Source organism: Malaclemys terrapin, chromosome 2 (assembly GCF_027887155.1).
Source record: "Malaclemys terrapin pileata isolate rMalTer1 chromosome 2, rMalTer1.hap1, whole genome shotgun sequence".
Lineage (NCBI taxonomy): Eukaryota > Metazoa > Chordata > Testudines > Emydidae > Malaclemys > Malaclemys terrapin.
In genome coordinates this window covers 206,034,710-206,059,852 of record NC_071506.1, presented here as the reverse complement: position 1 = coordinate 206,059,852, position 25,143 = coordinate 206,034,710, and the positions used below count along the sequence as shown (strand labels likewise).

Below are 25,143 nucleotides of genomic sequence, written 5' to 3'. Positions count from 1 at the left end.
AGGCCAAGGGCTGAGTGAACATACAGAATTAACTACCCTCATTCTCATAAAAGTTGTCCAGTGCCCAAGGACTCTTTCTTTGCTTACTGCACCCAAATGGTGAAGGTAAAGAAAGGAGAGGCTCCAACCACAGAGGAGCTGTTGCCACCCTGGTAGGCCTTACAAAAGCGCTCTGGCAAGGGCTGCATCAAAGCATTCCTGCCCGCATCTTAGTGTGAAGACAGGTCCATGCTGGCCCCTCACTGATTCTCTGGAGGCTGAGAAGACAGTATTGTACCAAGGCCGTCGAAGAGGCAGCTGGCTACAGAAGAGGCATGACAACATCACTTCAGACATGGGGAAGACTGGTGCAACAATCCAGGCACTTTTCCCCCTGCCATCCTATTTTGGGAATAAACCATTCCTACAGAGCAGAAAATTCCATGTCCTGATGGAAGGACATAGAGAAGGAGCGGAAAGTTTGGGGCAAGCTATTCCTGAGAAGGGGCAATCTTGGAAATACTATAGGAAAAATTATCTGAGCCAAAATTCTAGCAGCTGAGCAGTCCATTCATCCGTGTGGACAAACCCATTAGTCCCAGACACAGGGAGATACAAGCAGAAGTAAATGGAGTAGTACAGTACCAAACACTGTGATTGGTTAAGTCTCATTTTTATAGTACAATGTATTGCAAGCTCTGCAAAGCAAAGTGCAGATTCTGACTCTGGAAGTTTATTGATTTAGCAGAAAAATCATACTCTGAAACCACACAACAGGAAAAAAGGTCTTATGCTGAAAACTGGGACACTGCTCAGGGTGCAAACAAGCTCTCTCTCCTCTTTTGTTCTTCCCCTCAAAGTTACAGTTTCTTAGAGTAACATGGTTTAGGCTTGGAACGAGGAGACTGGGGTTCTATTTCTAATTATCTCACTGGCTCTCCATGTCACACTATACAAGTCAGTTAACAACTCTAGATGTCAATTTACCCATCTGTAAAATGGGTAAAATAATATCTAGTTTTCAGAGAATGGTGAGACCTAGTGAATGTTTATACAGAATTGTAAGATCTTTAGATGAAAGGCAATATGTAAATTATTATTGTTATGCTCTTATCTGTTGCCAAACAGCTAGGAATCAATTATCCAACCTCAACTCCTTTCCCACCCAGACTGACCAGTCTGTATGTAGTCACATGCACACAACAAACGAAACAGTTTAAAAGACTTAGAATCTTTCTTGCTCTTCCATAACTGACAGGTAATTTTCCAAGATCAGCTAAGGATAGCTGTTTATTACAAGCATTAGTTTCTTCCTTTCGCATCAAAAAGAGGTCAGAGAGAACAATCATTATCATAAACTGCTCCCTCTGTCTGTCCTCCCAGCTTCATAAAGATCAAGTTTACTATAATTGCATGTGAATCTCAAAATCTTCCCTGGTTGACTAGATTTGGTCTGATAGGGAAGTAAATGCTCCACTTAAAAATCTAGGGAATTTCTGAGCTTGGTCCACTGGAAGAGGGGGGAGGATTGCCATATATGGGTAAAACCCAAGTAACTCAATACCAACTGGCAAGGGAGTGCAGGGGGATTACAGGGATCTCTTGGGTCTGACATGTAAATTCTAGTTCACCAAAGAATGTTATGTGAAGTCTCAAATGAAAGCCAGTGTCACACTGGTCATCTATATTATTGTGAAATGTCTGTCTCTCTCTCTCACACACACACAAAATATGTTTTTAAAGTCTGTACTGGTCACCAGGTACTGTTACCAGCAAGGAGGATGAGGGCTGGGGAGAGAGATCTCTATCTGGGGGTATACATCAAAGTTTTGCTCCACTATGGGAAGCTAAGATGACATCCTGGCAACTTTCACTGTAGATGTAAAAGGACAGAGATTTTGCTTCTGGAAAAAAGGGCCTCAACCAGACCTGGTTGAAAGTGCCTAGAAAGCATTTTATGATTTTGTTTTATATTAACTGTTCACTTCCAATATCCTTATTCAAGAAATAGTGAGTCTCTATTCTTTGACAATAAATATTTTTCTGTGAAAACAAGAATAAGTTTAAGTGCTGTGATGTTAAGCATAACGATGATCCTGAGTTAAGTCTTACAAGCTGGCATGTCCAGTTCCTTTGGGAACAGCAGTCCTGGTAATTCTGTGAGTGGTCAGGGAATAAGGGGCTGGACACCACAGGGAATACCCAGAGAATTTGGGTGTTAGCATGTGCCTATCACATCTGTACAGACACAAACGCCTCCGGAGGCCTGGAAGATAGTGCTTGTGCTGCCAGAGGCTGTTTTCAGGGAGCTGATTTACAGCAGGCACAGACAAGACTGATTCACACTCAGGGTAGGTAGTAGTGAGATGCCTCACAATCATGGGTACCTTTGAGGAGCATCCCAATGGAAACATACGCAACTACAAAACCTCTCTTATGCCTGGTCTACACTACGGGTTTAGGTCGACTTTAGCAGCGTTAAACCGAATTAAGCCTGGACACGTCCACACGACGAAGCCCTTTCTTTCGACTTAAAGGGTCCTTTAAACCGATTTCTTTACACCACCTCCGACGAGGGGATTAGCGATAAAACCGGCCTTTGCGGGTCGGAATTGGGGTAGTGTGGACGGAATTTGACGTTATTGGCCTCCGGGAGCTATCCCACAGTGCTTCATTGTGACCGCTCTGGACAGCACTCTCAACTCAGATGCACTGACCAGGTAGACAGGAAAAGACCCGCGAATGTTTGAATTTCATTTCCTGTTTGCCCAGCGTGGAGAGCACAGGTGACCACGCAGAGCTCATCAGCACAGGTAACCGTGATGGAGTCCCAGGATCGCAAAAGAGCTCCAGCATGGACCGAACGGGAGGTACGAGATCTGCTCGCCATATGGGGAGATGAAGCAGTGATAGCTGAACTCCGTAGCAGTAAAAGAAATGGCAAAGTATTAGAAAAGATCTCCAAGGCCATGAAGGACCGAGGCCATAACAGGGACACACAGCAGTGCCGCGTGAAAATTAAGGAGCTACGGCAAGCTTACCACAAAGCCAGAGAAGCAAACGGAAGGTCCGGGGCAGAGCCGCAAACTTGCCGCTAGTACGCGGAGCTGCATGCGATCCTAGGGGATGCAGCCACCACTACCCCAACTGTGTGCTATGACTCTCTCACTGGAGAAACACACAGGGAAGACGGTTCGGGGAACGAGGAAGATGAGGATGGAGGTACTGTAGGTAGCTCACAGCAGCAAGGAAGCGGAGAAACCGGTTTCCCCAACAGCCAGGATATGTTTGTGACCCTGGACCTGGAACCAGTAACCCCTGAACTCACCCAAGACCCTCAGGGCACACAGGAGACCTCTGGTGAGTGTAACTTTGTAAATATTTGTAAACATTACACAAAAAAAAGCAAGCGTGTTTAATGATTAATTTGCCCTGGCAATCGCGGCCAGTACATCTACTGGAAAAGTCTGTTAACGTGTATGGGGATGGAGCGGAAATCCTCCAGGGACATCTCCAGAAAGCTCTCCTGGTTGAAATGGGGTGATTTTATTAAGGGGACATTCAGAGGCGCCCGTTCCTGCTCTTCTGACCAGAAATGTTCCCCGCTGTTAACCACGCGGTGGGGGGAGGGGTGAAGTGATCATCCCAGAGAATCGTGTGTGTGTGTCGGGGGGGTGGTTTACTTATGTTTGTGCCGCATGTTAACCGGGAAACCGCAGCCCCTCATTTTACATTGAAACCCCATTTTAAATGGACAACCCAATTCATCCTTGATATGGGAAATGCGCTGCTGTTTGCAACCTTTCCCGCATGTTAAGAAGGTTAAAAAAGCCAAAACACTGTGGCCTACCATGGCTGCCTGCAAGCCGAAATATGCGACCTTGTAATGAAAGAGTGTACCCATTGTTCTCTAAAATGTGTCTTTTTTAACCACCTCTCCCTTCTCCTCCACCAGCTGCAAATGTTTCTCCTTCGCAGAGGCTCGTGAACATTAGAAAGAGAAAAAGTAGGACGAGGGACGATATGTTCACGGAGCTGCAGATGTCCTCCCACGCTGATAGAGCACAGCAGAATGCCTGGAGGCAGTCAATGTCGGAGATGAGAAAAGCCCAATATGAACGAGAGGAGAGGTAGCGGGCTGAATCGCGGGATGAACAGAGCAAGTGGCGGGCTGAAGACGATAGGTGGCGTCAGCTTGCAGACAGACGGCAAGAGGCAATGCTCCGTCTGCTGGAGCATCAAAGTGATATGCTCGAGCGTATGGTTGAGTTGCAGGAAAGGCAGCAGGAGCAGAGACCTCCGCTACAGCCCCTGTGTAACCAACAGCCCTCCTCCCCAAGTTCCATAGCCTCCTCACCAAGACGCCCAAGAACACGGTGGGGGGGCCTCTGTCCACCCAGTCACTCCACCCCAGATGATCGCCCAAGCATCAGAAGGCTGGCCTTCAATAAGAGTTAAAGTTTTAAAATGCAGTGTGTCCTTTTCCATCCCTCCTCCCCCACCCATCCCAGGCTACCTTGGCAATTATCCCCCTACTTCTGTGAGGAACTAATAAAGAATGCATGAATGTGAAAAAACAATGACTTTATTGCCTCTGCAAGCGGTGCTCGAATTGGGGAGGGGAGGGTGGGGTGGGGTGGTTGGTTTACAGGGAAGTAGAGTGAACTGGGTCGGGGGGGGGGGTTTGGAGGGTTCATCAAGGAGAAACAAACAGAAGTTTCACACCGTAGCCTGGCCAGTCACAAAACTCGTTTTCAAAGCTTCTCTGATGCGCACCGCACCCTGCTGTGCTCCTCTAACCGCCCTGGTGTCTGGCTTCGCGTAATCAGCGGCCAGGCGAGTTGCCTCAACCTCCCACCCCGCCATAAAGGTCTCCCCCTTACTCTCACAGATATTGTGGAGCGCACAGCAAGCAGCAATAACAATGGGGATATTCTTTTCGCTGAGGTCTGAGCGAGTCAGTAAGCTGCGCCAGCGCACTTTTAAATGTCCAAATGCACATTCCACCACCATTCGGCACTTGCTCAGCCTGTAGTTGAACAGGTCCTGACTCCTGTCCAGGAGTCTGCCTGTGTACGGCTTCATGAGCCATGGCATTAAGGGGTAGGCTGGGTCCCCAAGGATCACGATAGGCATTTCAACATCCCCAATGGTCACTTTCTGGTCCGGGAAGAAAGTCCCTTCCTCCAGCTTTCGAAACAGAGCAGAGTTCCTGAAGACGCGAGCATCATGTACCTTTCCCGGCCATCCCACGTTGATGTTGGTGAAACGTCCCTTGTGATCCACCAGGGCTTGCAACAGCATTGAAAAGTACCCCTTGCGGTTTACGTAGTCGGTGGCTTGGTGCTCCGGTGACAAGATAGGGATATGGGTTCCGTCTATGGCCCCGCCACAGTTTGGGAATCCCATTTCAGCAAAACCATCCACTATTGACTGCACGTTGCCCAGAGTCACTACCCTTGCTATCACCAGGTCTTTCATTGCCCTGGCAAATTGGATCACAGCAGCCCCCACCGTAGATTTGCCCACTCCAAATTGATTCCCGACTGACCGGTAGCTGTCTGGCGTTGCAAGCTTCCACAGGGCTATCGCCACTCGCTTCTCAACTGTGAGAGCTGCTCTCATCTTGGTATCCTGGCGTTTCAGGGGGGAAAGCAAGTCACAAAGTTCCATGAAAGTGCCCTTACGCATGCGAAAGTTTCGCAGCCACTGGGAATCGTCCCATACCTGCAGCACGATGCGGTCCCACCAGTCTGTGCTTGTTTCCCGGGCCCAGAATCGGCGTTCCACGGCATGAACCTGCCCCAGTGACACCATGATTTCCACATTGCTGGGGCCTGTGCCTTGTGAGAGGTCTATGTCCATGTCAATTTCCTCATCACTCTCGTCGCCGCGCTGCAATCGCCTCCTCGGCTGGTCCGGGTTTCGCCTTGGCATGTCCTGGCTCTGCATATACTCCAGGACAATGCGCGTGGTGTTCATAGTGCTCATAATTGCCGCGGTGATCTGAGCGGGCTCCATGATCCCAGTGCTAGCTATGGCGCCTGGTCTGAAAAAAAGGCACGAAACTAGTATCTGACGGACCAGGGGAAGGAGGGCGGGAGGGAGGGAGGGAGGGAGGGAGGGCCGAGTGATGACATGGCGTACAGGTACAGGAACAGGGAGAAACACAAACAACTGTCACACAGAATGGTCCCCCCAAAGATTAAACTGAAAACCCTGGGCTTAGCAGGCCATTGATTTCACGGAGGAAGGGGAAGCAAATGAATACAGAACAAATCTATTTTTTACATCTTAAGCTGGCAGCCGACGGTGCAGCATGAGTGATAGCCTCTCCAGTACGATGATGACGGATACCAATCATAATATACCATCATCTGCCAAAAGGCAAGGGGCTGCTGCTGTGTAGCAATGCAGCCCCACGTCTGCCAGCCCCACGTCCGCCAGCACCCAGCATCGCCCTCGGCCTCTTCTGGGTGCTTAGCAGACAATACTGGGCAATGGGCAATTGGCAGAAAATAGTATATTACGATTGGTAGCCATCATCATCGAAACATGTCTGCCCACGTGGCCATGATTGACAGCCACTCCAGTATGACGACGACGGGTACCAGTCATAATATACCATCTCCTACCAAAGGGCAAGGGGCTGGTGCAATGCAGCCCTACGGCTGCCAGCCCCACAGCTATCACTCATGCTACACCATCTACCGCCAAAAGGCAGTTAGCAGCTGCTGCTGTGTAGCAATGCAGTCCCACGTCTGCCGGCACCCAGAGGACATATGGTGATGGTGAGCTCAGCTGAGCTAAGTGGGCTCCATGCTTGCCGTGGTATGTTGTCTGCACAGGTAACCCAGGTAAAAAGGCGCAAATCTATTGTCTGCCGTTGCTGTGACGAGGGGCCTGATGACATGTACCCAGAACCGCCCGCGACACTGTTTTGCATCATCCGGGCATTGGGATCTCAACCCAGAATTCAAAGAAAAGGCGCGAACCGCTTCTCGGCTCTCTGAGCTGTGGCGCAAACGTAGTATCTGACGGACTAGGGGAAGGAGGGAGGGCGGGCCGAGTGACGACATGGCGTACAGGCACAGGGAATTAAAATCAAGAACGGTGGCTGTGCATCAGGGAGAGACACAAACAACTGTCACACAGAATGGTCCCCCCCAAAGATTAAACTGAAAACCCTGGGTTTAGCAGGCCGTTGATTTGACGGAGGGAGGGGGAAGCAAAAGAATACAGAGCAAATCTATTTTTTACATCTTAAGACGACGGTGCAGCGTGACTGATGCCCTCGGCATCTTTCTGGGTGCTTGGCAGCAAATACGGGGCGGTGTAGGACGATGGTCTTCAGGCCTATTGCACAATTGGCTGCTCAGGGAAGACTCTGCTAACGTGCGATGACCCGACTTGTAATAGGCCGGTTAACAGTCGTAATACACCATCTACTGCCAAAAGGCAAGCCCCACGGCTGCCAGCACCCAGATCGCCGATGAAGGCTACCAGTCTACTGCACCCTCTACCGCCAAAAGGCAGTTAGCAGCTGCTGCTGTGTAGCAATGCAGTCCCACGTCTGCCGGCACCCAGAGGACATATGGTGACGGTGAGCTCAGCTGAGCTGAGCGGGCTCCATGTTGTCTGCACAGGTAACCCAGGTAACCCAGGTAAAAAGGCGCGAATCTATTGTCTGCCGTTGCTGTGACGGGGGAGGGAGGGGCCTGACGACATGTACCCAGAACCGCCCGCGACACTGTTTTGCATCATCCGGGCATTGGGATCTCAACCCAGAATTCCAAGGGGCAGCGGAGACTGCGGGAACTGTGGGATAGCTACTCATAGTGCAATGCTCCGGAAGTCGACGCTAGCCTTGTACTGTGGACGCGGTCCGCCGACTAGAGCACCTAGAGCATTTTATGTGTGGACACACACAATCGGCTGTATACAACCGATTTCAATAAAACCGGCTTCTATAAATTCGAACTAATTTCGTAGTGTAGACATACCCTTAGGAAAACACAGCATGCTGAAAAAGGAAAAAAATTCCCCTTAAAATTGTGATTAATTCCCACACCCGAGCAGTATTAGATACCTATGACATTTTCACGGACCAACAGTCATACAGACAATTTTCAGCTAGTTAAGGTTCTCTTTATTCTCTAGAGAGTATTTTGAGACCATATTAGATCAACTTGTGAAATGAAAACTAAATTACTGACTGACTTCAATTTCTCCCATTTCTACACAATGGACCTCAGACATCACAGGTTACTGTCTCAGATAAAGGTTATCTTTTGAAACAAAAGAATCATTAAATCTTTTCTCCTAAATCTGAGACAGATTTCTACAATTAACTCTACTGAGATTGTAGCTATGGATCTTTTATATACAGTATGTCCTTCTAACAATTTATTTGGTTGGCAATCAGCAAAATGCCAGAGTTTTGAGAGTTAAACTTCAAGTATTAGTCTGTTGTGTGCCTTCCTATGAAACATCTGATTAATGTATTTTACCATGTCTTTCTTCAGTTACTATTTATAAGTAGGACTTAAACCAGGTCAGTACTAACCATGTTGTGTAATCTTTGTTTTTATTGTGTATATCTGCCACAAGAATTGCTTCTCAAAGGTTTATGTATACATGAATGTATATAAAATGTCATGACAGCAATATTCGGAATGCTACTGGAAAAATCTGTCATCAATGAACAGTTTTGGGGTTGTTTTTGTTGTTTTTTTTTTTAATAAAAAAGGGTTTATCTGGGTTATTTGGTATTAAAGTGATTTATAATAATAGGCAGTGAAATAAATCACTGCAATGAAAAAGAGAAGATGAAAATGCTTAAACCTAAGCAGGGAAAAATCAAAGTTGATTCAAAACCACATTAATGAATAACTTCTACCCTGAGTAAGATTAAATTTCAAGGAAGTTACAATAAAAAGTACACAATGGGCTTGACCTCCATAAATCACACATATTTTGTTTTCATCAAGAGCACACTAACACAACATAACATTTCCCTAATATGAGTTTGTGAATAAAACACAAATAAAAAGGGAATGAGAGAGAGCTGGAAATGGTCAGTGATATACTGATATGGGTATCAATATTTTAACAACCAGCTCCAAATTCACTCTCTTTAGCCTGTGAGGAACCTTACATTTATGACTGCACAGTGAGTGTGTGTGGGGAGGGAAGGAAAATGTGGAGTCTGCCTATGTTTTTTTTGGAAATGTTTTGAAGCCTTTCGTTTGGTACAATCTGAGCCATCTTAGAAGGCCAACCATTTGCTCTTAGGAGCATTATTACCAGCCTGATCTAGCAGAGATGTTCTATTAGTATTGAAGAGGGGATTGAATTGTACTAGAAGCAAGGAAATCAACGCAACATTCCCCTTTCAGATGGGCGTGCAGAAGTTTAAGGAGGTGCTGCTGGAAGCCACCGCCATTGCATCAGTGAAGCTGATGACAATTAAATGAAGAATACTAATCTTTAAATAGATTAGCCTCTGAGCATGGGATTAACAAGTGAAATTCTTCCATTATTGGGATAATTGCCGCTTCCTCTGAAGAGTCTGGTAGTGACCACTGTTAAAACAGAATATTGGACTTGCCTGACCACTATTGTGATCTCACCAATAGTCACAGTTCCTGTGTTCTTCTTAGCCCCTGTGTAGTTTCCAATTGCACCATTGGAAGAACTACAGCAGATGAATTATCACTTACATAACATTTCAGACAAGAGAAAAATGGACCTTTGAACAATTTCTGCAACATACAAGATGCAAACATACTTATCATATCAAATACACAAGCCTTTTAACCTCTTTTTATATTGTACTCATTTTTTTATTGTGTTTGATTTCCTACATATCCTTTTTGCAATACCTCAAGCAGTAACACAGTACCCAGCTGCAAGTGCATGTCTGTGGATTGTTTTAGAAATAGTCCTTCTATACTCCAGTAACATGAGCTATCTACCAGTTGTGACAGACCCAGACCAGTGGGGTACAGGAGTCTGGTAGAGGGCAAATATGCTGGTGACTGGATGAGTAGTTTTCTGTTCCCTGAGTGACCAGAGCAGGGGCTGCACTAGAGTAATCAGGAACCTGCTAGAACCAGTTAAGGCAGGCAGGCTAATTAGGACACCTGGAGCCAATTAAGAAGAAGCTGCTAGAATCAATTAAGGCAGGCTAATCAGGGCACCTGGGTTTTAAAAGGAGCTGACTTCAGTTTGTGTTGCCAGTGTGAGGAGCTAGGAGCAAGAGATGCAAGGAGCTGAGAGTGTATGCTGCTGGAGGACTGAGGAGCACAAGCGTTATCAGACACCAGGAGGAAGGTCCTGTGGTGAGAATAAGGAAGGTGTTTGGAGGAGGCCATGGGGAAGTAGCCCAGGGAGTTGTAGCGGTCATGCAGCTGTTACAGGAGGCACTATAGACAGCTGCAGTCCACAGGGCCCTGGGCTGGAACCTGGAGTAGAGAGTTGGCCCGGGTTCCCCCCAAACCTCCCAATTGACCTTGACTGTGGGTTCTTCCAAAGGGGAAGGTCTCTGGGCTGTTCCCCAACCCACATGGTGAATCTCTGAGGCAAGAAAATCTGCCAACAAGCGCAGGACCCACCAAGATAGAGGAGGAACTTTGTCACACAGTGTTTTATGATCTTTTGTACAAAGAACTACATTTGGGGGATGGAAATCAATGTTCTCAACTTAGCCTGTGATTACCCAAAATATGCTCCTGGACTTTTAGTACCAAAAGAAGAGGAGCTAAAGGCAGGTATCTGGAGTTGTCAGGAATAGCATTATCAGCATAAGCAGAGTATGTGAAGGCAGTTTTCTGAAACTATACAATGAAACCAAACTGATGCGGTCTAGTAGTAATGGAGATTATTTCTTTGTTGATGGATAGCAAGTATGCAATACAGTAGTCATTAAAACTCAAAGCTAAGATCTGAAGAAGGGAATTCCTTTGGTTCATGAAAGGAAATCTTTGCTATGGTAAATAGCTGATGACATTACACATACAAGTCTGTATGTCAAGTATATGCTAGAGTTTTCTATGCTGATAGATATCATGAAGCTGAACAACCTGAGGAGACTCATACATATTTATATAAATATATATAAAGGCATGCGTATATAAGTGAAATATTTATTAACAGAATTTTTTAACCATTTTTTAATTTTAATCATTGTATGCTACACAAATTTGCTTAAAGCGGTTTAAAATTAAATAGAAAATGTGTTCTTACCAAAATAACTTGGAAAAGTACTGGAACAAGATTACTTTCTTCAACAAGGCTGTAAAAAATAACATTTTTATTTATATTAATGATCTGTTATTTAACACAATGAACTTACACAGGGAGCAGTGCAGCACAAGTCTTTGATGCTAAAATCTGTGACCTAGAACCTCATTCTTTGACTAACTTTTCATATAAATGAATTCCACTCCAGCTATTAAATAGAAACAGCAATGTAATTCTTCAGTGGAAATTACTCCTTGGGCTGGCCTTACTGATGTGAGGCAAATGAGTGGAACAGTAAGAAAATTAATATTTTTTTAAATAGCAGAAATTAATTAAAATTCAGAAACAGTATCAAACAGGCAATGTAGATGGTAAAATAATTTGAACTAATAGACCACAAAGCATACAGTGAATTTATAAGTATGCTGTGTGGTAATTTTGTATGTATGCCCAATTAACTATCTTCTCTACTCTAAAATAATAATGTCCAATGAATTTGCAGCATCTTCTTTTAAAAAAAAGTGTTGAACTGCTCAACCAGCATATTCTAAACATTTTCTCCATAAAAATCAGATACAGATCATACATTATAAGAGGGGAATATTCAAAAAAAGGAAAATAGCAACAACTATTAAAATTTATACAGCATTTTTTCATCCTACAACTGCAAAGTGTTTTATGTGTATTAATAAATTAACCTTCACAACATCCTTGTGAAATAACCATCGGTTCAATTTGCTTCCTTTTAAGTTAACTCTCATTGACTTGAGTGGGAACAGGAACTGGTCCCTTATTTCCAAATGGCTAAAATCTGATTTGCTTTAAAAGTGTTCTACTCTGTTTTAATAATTTAATCTTAATAGCTTACCTCATACAAAAATCAAACTAAGTTAAAAGAAAATTAAGACCACCAAGTCAAACACTAAGAAGTTCAAAAATCCCAATATTAAAATTGTTTTTACCACCTTAATTTGACCTCCTTGTATCTCTACATTATGTGATCATAATGTTAAAACTATATCATACTATTTTTTCCAAAGGGTCCCTGCCTCATTCAGTGCACGGGATTGATGGTGCTCACTGGTCAAGAAGCTATTGGCTATTTCATTTTATTCACATCACTCAATGTGCTACACCATGGCTTAGTCACCACACACCATCCAAACCATGCCACTGAATAAAGAATTATTCATTTTCTCATGGGCTTTCACTTGGGTGCTTTCATCATTTATGTTTTTGAAGCACTAAGAGACGATGACTATCTTCCCAACATCCCCATGAGATTAGGTGGTATTGTTATCCCCATTGTACAGATGAGGAGCTGAAGCATTGAGAGATCAAGGTCAAAATTGTCCAAAGTGTCCACTAATTTTGGTTGCCGAACTGGAGATGCCTAAAAGCTACTTTTTCAGAGATTTTGGTATAGTAATATTATGCAGACAAGCCACTAACAAGGGGTGAGACACAGACTTTACTAGGGGATTTCATAGCTACTATTTGCTAGACCATAGAGTAATGATGAGACACTCAAATCTTGAGGTCAACTCCAGATTTTGGAATGGAGTTTGCTTTATTAGTGTAAACTCTTCAGTCCTTGTCCTCCACCAACCTAACCCTTTCTAACCAGTACTCATGTTCCACAAGCTTGTCCTTTTCTGTCCCTGCTCCCGCACAATCTGACTCTGTCCTTTTCAACATCTATCCATACCCAAGCTGCTCTACCCAGCTCCACACCCTTAAGTTTCAGGAAGGCTGCTCTTCCTTCTCTTCTATGCTATCTAGGTGCCAGCAGGGGGACCATTGAGATCATAGGAGAGTGTCTCCCTGATTCCAGTTCTTATGCCCAGTAGCACAACAGCAGCCAGAAACAGCAATTACACAAAGTCCAGCTCGGCTCCTGCAGCCCTTGGATTGAGCATGCTCTGTGTAGATGGCATCTTTTGCGAATTTATCTGCCAGCCTCTAGCAGGCCTCTACTGAGCAAGTGCAAACTACAATTTTCAAAGCAATATAACTTGGCCAAATAGAATACACCAGTTACTCTACCAAATTTTAAGTCCCTACTCTAAAGCAAGGTGGTGCTAGACCTTCTTAATGAAATGGGTGTAAGATTTTTTTAACATTGGAAATGCACTGTATTTTTCCCAGCCTCATCTTCAAAAACAGTGGAACCATTTTGCTGAAACTTTATCCAAAACAATTCAGTGTGAGGCAGAGAGACAGCATAGAAAGGAAATAGACAACCTTTACTATAGGTTTTGCTGTCAGTTAACACCCATAATTAACAAAAACAATTTATTAAAAAATACAACCCACTCTCTATTTTTTGTGTAGCAAACAAAAAATCAGGTCTTGAAACAGAACCATGTTAACATGTGCTCTATTAGAAACAGAGGGAAACAACATTTGCTAAATAGGAAAGACAAATAACAGTAAAGAAAATTTTCATTTTAATGTGCCCAGAGAATACCACTAAAAAAGTAGTGTGATAGTTGTTTTTATGGTGCTGTTTAGTACAAAATGATTCTGTTATTTAAAAAAAATAAACTCAGGGAATTTATTGCTTGCGAATGGTGCTAGACCAGTGGTTCTCAACCTATTTACCATTGTAAATTTACCAATGTGTTATGTGGGCCGCATCCAATACTACCTCTCTGGCCCTGAGAATGTCACATGGCCCGCAGTTCTGTGCTGATTGGGCCGCAGGTTGAGAACCACTATGAGGGAGGGGTAAGAGGATCCTTCATTCGCTGTAAGAGGAGGTTACTTACTTGTGACTGGAGGTTCTTCAAGATGTGTGGTCCCTATCTGTATTCCTTTGACCCGTGGTTTCATCCCAGGTGATAAACGGCGGGACGGACCAACGGCCTCTCCAGTTCTTTCTCCACCACGAATCAACAGATCCACAGCAGAGGGGAAGGAGGGTGGGAAGCAGAATACAGATAGGGACCACACATCTCAAAGACCCTCCTCCTTTTCTTTGAGTGATGGTCTCTATTGTATTCCACTGAGGGTGATTAACAAGCAATACTTAAGTCGGAGGAGGGTGAGAGGATGAAGACGGAAGGGTTAATGGAGCTGCACCAAAGGAGGCCTCCACTGCCAAGTTCTGACCAAGGATATAATGTGTAGCAAAGGTGTGTACTCGTGCCGCTCAATGTATATCCCAGAGTGGTAGGTTGTGGAGGGAGACCAGGATTGAAACCTGGTCTCTCGTGGAATGAGCCTGAACCCCAGTGGGTGGCAGCATACCAGATACTTGGTAGCAGAGTGCAACGTACCCTGAAATCAACTTGGAGATTCTCTGTTGAGACTCCCTGACCTTTCACTCTTTCAGTTGTAGCAACAAACAGTCTGGGGGATTTTCTGATTGGCCTTTTCCTCTGCAGGTAACATATCGAGGGAGTGGAGTCGTCATTCCTCTTCTGAGGCATGTGGCTTCAGGAAGAAAACAGGTAAGTGAATGGATTGATTAACGTGAAAATGGGAGAGGGCCTTTGGCAGAAATTTGGGATACAGGTGCAGGGAGACTTTATCTGTATGGAACATTGCAAAAGGAGGGTCTGCCATCATGGCCCCAAGTTCACTGACCCTTCTTGGTGAAGTGATAAGGAAGGGGACTTTCATGGCATGAAGGGACATAGAGTACGATGACAATGGTTTGAAGGGTGGTTTAGTTAGTGTGGATATAACAAGGTTGAGGTCAAACTGGGTAGCTCTGAGTTTTATGGGTTGAAGGTTCTGATGAGACCTTTCCAAAATCTAGAAGTCAACAGGTGTGTAAAGACAGTGTCCTTCACTGGGGAGTGGAAGGTGCTAACTGCCGCTAGGCGGACCTTGAGAGAGTTGAAGATAAGACTGGATGCTTTCAAAAACAGGAGATAGTCCAGGAGGAGGGGAATCCCCACCATTTCTGGGGAAAGTCCCTTTTTATTGGAGCCAGCAGGCAAAATGTTTCCACTTGGCCCAGTAACAATGCCTAGTGGATTCTTTCTTGCTGCTAAAGAGGATGTTTTGCACTTCTGATTAACATGCCCTTTCTAGAGAAGATGCCCATCCAAATACCACATTCTGAGGTGAAGCGCCTGTGGTTTGGGATGTCTGATCTGGCCATTGTGCTGCATCAGTAGATCTGGGAAGGTAGGGATGGGGATGGGAGGACAGGGTGACATACGAAGGAGGTTGGGAAACCAGCACTGTCTGGGCTACCAGGGGGGTGATTAGGCTGATTGTCACTCAGTCTCATCTGATCTTGTGGAGTACCCGTGGTAGGAGCAGGAGACAACGGAAGACATAATTGAAATGGTCCGGCAGGGGAGAATGAGGGCGTCGCCCTGGGAGTGATGTTCCAGCCCCCCACTGGAACAATATGCATTGCATTTTCTGTTCACTGGGGATGCAAAGAGGTCTCTGATCAGAGTTCCCCATTTGTTGAAGATGTCATATAATACAGTGTTGTGGAGTTCCCACTCATGATTGATCATACATTGTCTGCTGAGCGAGTCTGCAATTGCATTCTGTGCTGAATGCAGCCCATCTTGATGGGGAGGTATAATCTCCCTAGAGGTAGAGAGGGTCCAGAAAAGCGTGGAGATGTCGGGTCTCCCAGAATAAACATGTCCTGGGGTTCTGACGCTCTCCCCAGTCTACCAGGCGTTAAGGGCACCCACTCTGTACCCAGTACCAGCACCGGAGTGAAGGGCTTCCCCGAAACAGAATGGTCTCTTGTTTTATGAAGCACTGATGTTGTCAGTGTCGGTGGTCTGTACCCAGTACTGGTGGATCTGCCTTCTTGTGAGGCCTCTACTCAAGTTGATGAGGCTTGGCACGTGTTCCCGTTCTTGTGGAAGCAGCATCCCCTTTCTTGGACTTGCAGGAAGCCTTACTGTCGTGCTTATGGTCACAGTTCCTCACCTCCTGACTAGGCCCCTGGTTAGTGGGGTCCATAGTAGTGATACCACTGGTGGCAGACTGTAACTCTGTAGCTGGAGGGGCACTCCTGGATATCTCAGCCCAGTGTATGGGGGAAGTTTTCCCCAGCCTGGATCCAAATGAGACCTCATGGTGACTTCCATGAGGTGCTTCTGGAGGTGGAGAGCCTGACCTTCTCAGGTACGGCTGGGGAAGGACTGGCAGTTACTGCATCTGGATGTGATGTGGCCCTCTCACAAGCAGTAGAGACAGCATTGATGTTCGTCCTTACTAAAGATATGTGGGTAGGAGGCACAAATTTTAAAGCCTGCGGTCTCTGGCATAGTCTAGTATCCATGAATGGGTACAGGGGAGGAGGGGTTATGAAGAAAAAATAAGCCCCTAAACTATCTATTCTACTCTAAAACTACTAAAAACTATTTAAAACAATAAAAACAGTGAAATTCTGTAAAAACTAACTATATACAACTTTGTTTGTTAAGGTGCACCACATGCAAGCAGACCCTGATTGTTCTGACCCGGACCATGCAGCGGTGAGAAGGATCTGGAGACAGTCAGTCTGCCCTGTCCTTTATCACCTCGGACAAAAACATGGGCCACATGTGTGGACCAACAGACACTACTTTTAAATCCTCTGGCTCCAGAAGCATGGTGCACATATGCAAAACCCTTGTGGAATACAATAGGGACTCTCACTCGAAGAACCACCATCACTGGCCTCTCCTCTTAGGTTATTAAAAATAGTACCAATTTTTAAGGATGTTTTTGATGAAGAACTCAATGATGGTTAGAAATTCAACTGACCCCACATACTCATTTCATATAGGCCACTTAACTTTCATCTCAAGATGGATTTGAATTGGTGACTGAGAATCGCAAGGCTCCTTACTTCAAACTTGTAAGCCATCCAAAACCTGAGCATACACCTTATCTATTATGTTTTCTCTGAACTATAAAAACACAGAGTAATTAAACTTAAATTAACCTTTCTCCCCACCCTTACAAGTCTGTCATATTTGCAATTAACTTATTTTCTATTAATCACCTGATTTTCTGCATACCTGCAGTGCCTCTGGTAACTAACATATAAATTGTTGTTCTTGGATGACAGAGCTAGGTACCCAAGGGAGAGAAACACACAATGCAGATCTCAGTGAGGAAGCATTTATCCTGAAAAGGTTTCAGATAAAGTGTCACAATCTAAGTATAACTTTAAAAAACCTGATCTGGTTATGTTGTTATAAAGTACCATTCCACTGGACAGTTTTCAAGCACTATATCAGCACTTAGGCAACATAACTCAAAAATGAATTTGACCAAGCACACTACACTGAAGTATGGTATAATTCCATGTAAAATAAATATTATAGATTTTTGGCTACAATAAATTTTCTCCTAAGGGTTCAGTTTCATATCTGAACCTCTGAACATTTTGTAACACCATGCCCCGCTATGTAGTGAAGCTAAATTCTGGTTAATAAGCAATTTGTTGTACAATGCTGTACTTCTAGATAATTTTCACATTCAATAAAAATATCTGAAGACAACTTTACTGTGAAGAAGAGCAGGGAATAAACTGGAGCATGCTTTTCAACTGAATAGCCATGTTTGTGTTCAGAAAAAATAAGCATTACTGAGAGGTCAGGCAAATACATTGAGAAAGTAAGTTCTGCTCTTCTACTCCATGTAACATTTGTTATTTCTTTCCCCTCTGCCCTCACCTGAAACTTAGTATTGATTACTTTTTCCCCTCATGTCCCTTAGAATAAACATAAGATTTTTAGAATTTGCAGAGCTGACATGTATATAGACATAGATGGAGCACACCTACTAATCAACTCAAAACATGGGATACAAAGTGCCATGGTAGTTGTGCAGACACACATGAAAATAATTCATGTGCACTGACACTCAAAAGTAGTCAATTTCCCTTCCACACATACATATGTAAAAACATATATACACACAATACAACATATTCTATATGAAACATACAATGCAAAAGAGGAATAAAATTTATAAAAAGGAATATGAATATTTCAAAGTTAAAGAAGAAAACTCAATTTGGGGACAAATTCTGGTCCCTATGAAGTCAATGGTAAGACACCCAAACCCTGGACATGCTCTACTAGATCCTTTACACAGGTTACAGCAACATGAAGGCTGAACTTATCTGATCCAGCTTCCAATGGTCACAAGAGGCTGTTACAGCAGTTGGACATCAGCAGGTCATAGGAGAGTCCCTGCCATGCCTCCCAGGCCAGCAGCTGGGAAAAAGGAAAACTGTGGGTAGTTCTACGCCACCCAAGCATCTTTCTGTGTATGAGAGAAACTCCAAGGCCCAATCTGCCAGGTTAACAGCATTTTTGTAATGGTGTGGAATGGCACAAAGTGGCTGGAGCACAGACTAGGATCAGGAACGTAACATTATCACTTTCTTTTTTAAAATAAAAATTTTGATTAGACTGGATGCTTATGTAGCAAGGAGGTAATTATGAAGCACACTCTGTGGCCCTTGAATACAAAGGATCCCGATTATTACAAAGCTACATAAATTACCTATATATTCTGTTCATGTACAGCAAAGAACAGCTAAGATAAAACTGATCATTCTTAGATTTTAAAGGTCATCTGAAACCTTTAAAATGCAAGTGTGGAAAGCTGCAGGCTTTAAAGAAAACTTTGCATGCAAGATTAAAAGCATGAAGTCAAGTCATATTGTGTATTAAGACATTCCTGTGACAAAGTTTAAAACTGAATTATGACTGGGAAGTGAGTGAGTGTGAGAGAGAGAGATTTTACCATGTTCTCTGTTGCGGGCTATCATTTAGAGAGAATTCTGGGTTTTACACAGGAAAAGCCTTAAAAATTGAAGAGGGAGAGAGGAATTTGAATTTTAGTTCATCTGTTGAACTCACTTTATAAATGGTTGTATCTTCAAATAAGTTATCAGAAAGGAAAATACAGACAAAATACTTTATTATATTAATCAGTTATACATATTTCATAATGTTTGAAAAATATACAGATGCTTTATATATTTAAGATTATCTTTTATTTGTTCATAAATTACATTGTGTATATAGTATTTTATCTATGCCTACATTTAAATAAATAATAAATTTGTTAGTCTCTAAGGTGCCACAAGTACTCCTGTTCTTCTTTTTACATTTAAATAATCATCTTGCACTCAGAACTTCTAATTGATAATGTGATATTATAAAGGCATGTAGTCATACCTTTCTGATATTAATAAATACCACGTTATCACTGAATCATTGACTTTTCATAGCATTAGTAGTATGACCTGGGACTTGTGCTTTGATTTAAAATAATGGGCAGAAGAATTTATTTTTAAGACATTCTTGTTTGCTTTGTGGCGAAAAGGAAACCCATGGGGTAGACTTTAACACAAGGCAAAGATTTTTTTATTTTTATTTTAAACACACTGCTTACATAAATCACTAGACCAGAGACCCAAAACCAGCAATTTTAAATTCAAGTCCATAGAATAAAGCTGGATTTAAAGTCAAACACTTCATGGGCCCAAGGGCTTAAGTCCCTTTTGAAAAGGGAGGAAGGGATATCTCAGTAGTTTCAGCATTAGCCTGCTAAACCCAGCGTTGTGAGTTCAATCCTTGAGGGGGCCATTTAGGGAAGAACTGGGGTAAAAATCTGTCTGGGGATTGGTCCTGCTTTGAGCAGGGGGTTGGACTAGATGACCTCCTGAGGTCCCTTCCAACCCTATGATTCTATGAAAATACTTCTTAGAAGTATTATCTTCATAATGGTTGGCTATTGTGCCTACTATGATTACAATGGAAGTAGTAATACTTTTGTATTTATAAATGGATGCAATTTCGCTCTCCAACTAAATGTTTGTTTAACCTGAAACATTCTGCTACTGTAATTTCCTTTTGCATGTCAGATTTACAAATTATTATGATTAAAAAACTATACATGAGAAAACATTTTCCCTTCCCTACCCCAACATCTTGGGTTTCAATTTCCAGTTCTTGTATGTCTTAATATGGAGTACCTAATTTGGGGCATATCATAAATCATAAGCAGCATTAAAAAAAGAAATTGAGGAAGGAAAAAAACAACAACTTGATATCTACAAGCCTGATCATGACAGGTGTTGAACCTTCACAGTTCCCAATGAAATACAAAAATTGTGGCAAGATCCATGGTTTGGAGTTTAGCCTTCTGTTCAGGCAGTAAAAATGTGTAGTTTTGGGGTTGGAATAATATACCAACCTAGGAAGGGGTGTGTGCAGGAAATTAAATTTGACTGCTTTTGGAGGGGCACATTACACACACACTGCTAGAATTTGCAGCACAGCACGGACACACGTGTCCTTGAAGCTGCAACCACTAGTGGACATGATGACTCTAGAGCAGAAGGATCTGTCCCCAGTCTCTTCCCAGGGAGAAGTGAGGGCGCTCCCTGCTTCTCTGAGTGCAAATAGACCCCAAGACCCACTTAGCTGCTCTTAGCCCCCCACCCTTCTTGAGTTCCCCCTCCCTCAGGATCCTTACCCTAGGGACTGTTCCCCCTTAGCTGCTTCTCCCACACTCACTGCCCCCTCCCTAGGGAACAGCTCTATTCCCTCATCTCTCCCTTCCCTATACTCTCCCCCGCACCATTGGGGACACTGTGTTTCTCCCTCCCACCCTGACTCATCCCTTCCCTTGCCTGCCCCACCCCCAGAGGCCTGGGAACACAGACAGCATGGCCAGCTGTAGCCCTCCAAAAGCTTTACTTGCTGTCCGGTGCCCTGTGCATGGGGCCAGGCTGTCATATGCATTTGTTACTCCAGTTGGGGCGGCTGTCCTGGGTAGTAGAATACTACTACTGGATACGAGGATTGTCACTTCGTATCATCGTTGCTGCTGATTGGTGGAAGCAGATGGCAGTGGAGGGGTGGGTGAGCTAGTGCAGTGTGGGAAACTGACCACAGGTAAGAGCTCTGTGTGGGGCTAGGGCATACTCCAGGAGCAGACTTCCAGTATGAAACTCGGGGGGGGAGGGGGGGAGAGAGAGAGGCAGGTGCCCCCCATCATCCCTAAATGGTGTCCCTGAAGGGGAGGAGGAGGAGGAAGAAAAGGAGCTCAACTGGCAGCCAGCCGCCCTGCTGCTTCCTCCCTCCCCAGGCTATGGGACACATGGAAATTTGGTTGGGGGGGGGGGCGGGGGGGAGTGCCTGCTTGTCCACCCTGTGCATGCCCCAGAACCTGGAGAAAAAGGTAATTTGCTGAAATCAATGGAAATTACAGGTGCTTAGCACTTCAGCACCATACCCTATGTTGGACGAGCAGAACAGCAAAGCAATGCCAGCACTCTATTTTTCTAAATCCATTTGGTTACCAAATACACCTCTACCTCGATATAACGCTGTCCTCAGGAGCCAAAAAATCTTACCACGTTATAGGTGAAACCGTGTTATATCGAACTTGCTTTGATCCACCGGAGTGCGCAGCCCCACTCCCCCAGAGCACTGCTTTACCGTGTTATATCTGAATTCGTGTTATATTGGGTCGCGTTATATCGGGGTAGAGGTGTATTGTACGTTTTTACATGCATCCTATTTGAACACTGGGCTAACCTCCACCAATGCAAACTGCAGTTTTCTTGACTACACTTGCGGTTTGCTCTGGTGAAGCTACATTGTTGGCTGGCCATTGATTAACAGAAGTGTGACAAATCCCCACTGTAGACAAAGGGATGAGTTCTCCAAAGCACTGAGGTGACTTAGAAGCCTAAATGCCATTGACTTGCAATGAGAAACTCCCCAGGGCCTAAGCCCCTTTTGAAAAAGGACTTTAGGCACTGTTGAAAATTTCACCCAAGGTTTAAGGATGCATTTTGTGGCTGCCAAAGAGCAGGCACATATCTTTTAATAAATGCCAAATACTCGTGATAAGTACCTGCAATTTTGTTTTGGATACGCCCACTATGAGTAAACAAAAACAACACTTGTTGGTACTGTTATAACTGATGGAGTCACAGGCTCTTATTTAAAATAAAGGATTAACTGTGTTAGCATTTCTCATTACACAGCATAAATATCCCTCTCTGGAGAGGCAGCAATGCAATAACCAATAAATGTCTTCTAGTAAAATCAGAGTTAAACATATAAAAGAGAAATTGGCTTGGAGACCTGAGAAACAACTTAGGAGTTCATGCTTAATATATCAAATTGCATTCCAGTCAGTTCCTAGTTATCCTGTACTTCTGTTCTCGAGCACTGACTGGAAGAAACAGGTGAGCAAATGCTTTTATAGACAAATGTAAAAATGAATGAAAGCAGGACCACAAAATGAATGTATAGTTTAAATGCTAGAATTCTAAACAATAGATGTTAGCAACACTAAGTAGTAAGAATAATAGTAAGAGGCCAATATGGCTGCATCACAAGTCCTTTAATGACTTGAAAATAAAAAAGGAATCCTACAAAAATTGGAAACATGGACAAATTGCTAAGGAGGAGTACAAAAGAACAGCACAAGCATGAAGTTACAAGATCAGACAGTCTAAAGCACAAAATGAGTTATACCTAGCAAGGGATAATAAAGGCAGTAAGAAGGGAGTCTAATAAATACATTCGGAACAAGAAAAACATGCAGGGAAGTCCACTATTTAGCAGGAAAGGAGAGCTAATAATGTATGACATCAAAAAGGGTGATGTGTTTCATGCCTATTTTGCTTCATTCTTCACTAAAAAGGTTAACTGTGACCATATGATTAACACAATTAATATAAAATCTAGGAACACCAACCTGTTTTCCTATTCTGGTTTAAGAATACCTAGATAAATTAGATGTATTCAAATTGATGGTAACTGATTAAATTAATCCTAAAGTACTTAAACTGAACCAATCTGCAGAATTATTAGCTATTACCTCCAAGAACTCCTGGAGGATGGGTAAGGTCCCGGAGGACTGGAAAAGGGTAAACATAGTACTACCTTCACAAAGGGGATCAAAGAGGACCCAGGAAATTATATACCACTCAATCTAATTTTGATATCTGGAAAGATACTGGAACAAATTATTAAAATCTATTTTTAAGCACCTAGACATAAAGTAATAGCCAACATCGAACAAAAAAACAAAACAAAACAAAACAACAAAAAAACACCACACCCCAAACCACAACCTAATTCCCTTTTTTGACAGGGTTACTGGCCTAATGGATGGGGGGAAGCAATAGGTGTGGTATATTTTGGTTCTAGTAAAGCCTCTGACACAAAAGACTCTCTCATAAGCAAACTAGGGAATATTTTCCCTAGATTAAATTATTTCAGCTGGGAGCACAACTGGTTGAAAAAACATACTCAGAGTAGACATCAAACTAGGAGGTCATATCCAGTGGGGTCCCGCAGGAGTCTGTCCTGGATCCAGTACTATTCAATATTTTCATTAATAACCTGGATAATGGAGTGGAGAGTATGCTTATAAAATTTGCTGATGACACCACATCTTCAATTAGCCAAAAAGTAATCTCCACCTGGGAATTCCCCAGCATGGAAGAATCCAAACTCCAGTTGGAACCAATGATAAGGGTTACTAAGTTTAAAACAAGGACTTATACTTAATACCCAGCATCATATTCAATTCAAAACAACTTTGACAAAATTAGAGAATCGGTCTGAAATCAAAAAGATGAATTTCAATGAAGACAAGTGCAAAGTACTACGCTTAAGAAGGAAAAATGAAAGGCACAACTACACAATGGAGAAAAACCGGCTAGGTAGTAGTACTACTGAAAAGGACCTGGGGATTGTAATGGATCACAAATTGAATCTGAATCAAAAATGTGATGCAGTTTCAAAAGAGACACATATTCTGGGGTATATTCGCTCGAGTGTCGTACATACGAGATAGAAGGTAACTGTCCCATCTATTTGGTCCTGGTGAGGTCTCAACTGGAGTATTGTGTCCAATTCTGTGCGCCACACTTTAGGAAAGATATGGACAAATTGGCACGAGTCCAGATGAGAGCAACAAAAATGATAAGAGGTTTAGAAAACCTACTGATGAGGAAAGGTTAAAAAAAATTGGCATGTTTAGTCTTGAAAGAAGACAGAGGGACCTGATAACAGCCTCCAAATATGTTAAGGGCTATTGTAAAGAGGATAGTGATCAATGCTCTCCATGTCCACTGAAAGTAGGATAAGTAGTAATGGGCTTAATCTACAGCAAGGGAGATTTAGGTAAGAAAAACTAACTAGTCCTTATAGTTAGAAAACTTCTGGAATAGATTACCAAGGAAAGCTGTGGAATCTCTGTCTAATGTGTTTTTAAGAACACATTAGACAAACACCTGCCAAGGATGGTTTAGGTCTACTTGGCACTGTCTCAGCTTGAGGGGATCAACTAGATGACCTCTCGAGGTCTCTTGCAGCACTACATTTCTATAATTTTATGTTCATGTTACAACTGTTACTTTGCATAGTAGCAGAAGCATATTTTCTGGAAGAGAAAAGGAATTTAGAAAACCAAAACCATTAATTTTATTATGCAGCTTCAATCTGCATTCCATTTCATTCCGCTGGCACAGTTTCCCAGACTAGAGAGGGCATATTGCTTATATCAAGACCCCGGATTTGGATTTTAGCTTGTAAACTGTGTAATGGAGGAGAGAGGGAGGTCATGATAACATGGCAAGTAAGATGGCAAGGCATTGCTATGGTAAGGTTTGAATGAATTTACATCATGATAAGTCAGAAGATACTGAAGCTGGCACATGAAGAAAAGATATCTTCAAGTAGCCAAAAACTAATTGCCAGCTGGGAATTCCCCAGCATGGAGGAATCTGTGACACTCCAGTTGGAACCAATGATAGGGGGTCACTAAATTTAAAACAAGGACATATACTTAATATCCAGCACTATATTCAAGGATTCCTGCAGAAAAAAAGAGCTTGTCTACTATAAAGCAGGAAGATGAACTATGAGGACCTATGGACCATTCCATCCTTAG

The 25,143-nt window shown here is 43.3% G+C and overlaps 1 protein-coding gene across 3 annotated transcripts in view; it reads right to left on the bottom strand.

Annotated features, from left to right (window-relative positions):
- ULK4 (unc-51 like kinase 4) overlaps window positions 1–25,143 on the bottom strand; it is a 408,326-nt gene that overhangs the window by 190,909 nt on the left and 192,274 nt on the right. For all 3 annotated transcript variants that reach the window (XM_054019573.1, XM_054019574.1, XM_054019575.1), the window contains exon 31: window positions 11,227–11,275. In XM_054019573.1, coding sequence (XP_053875548.1) covers window positions 11,227–11,275 — 49 coding nt within the window. The remainder of the gene's footprint in view (window positions 1–11,226; window positions 11,276–25,143) is intronic.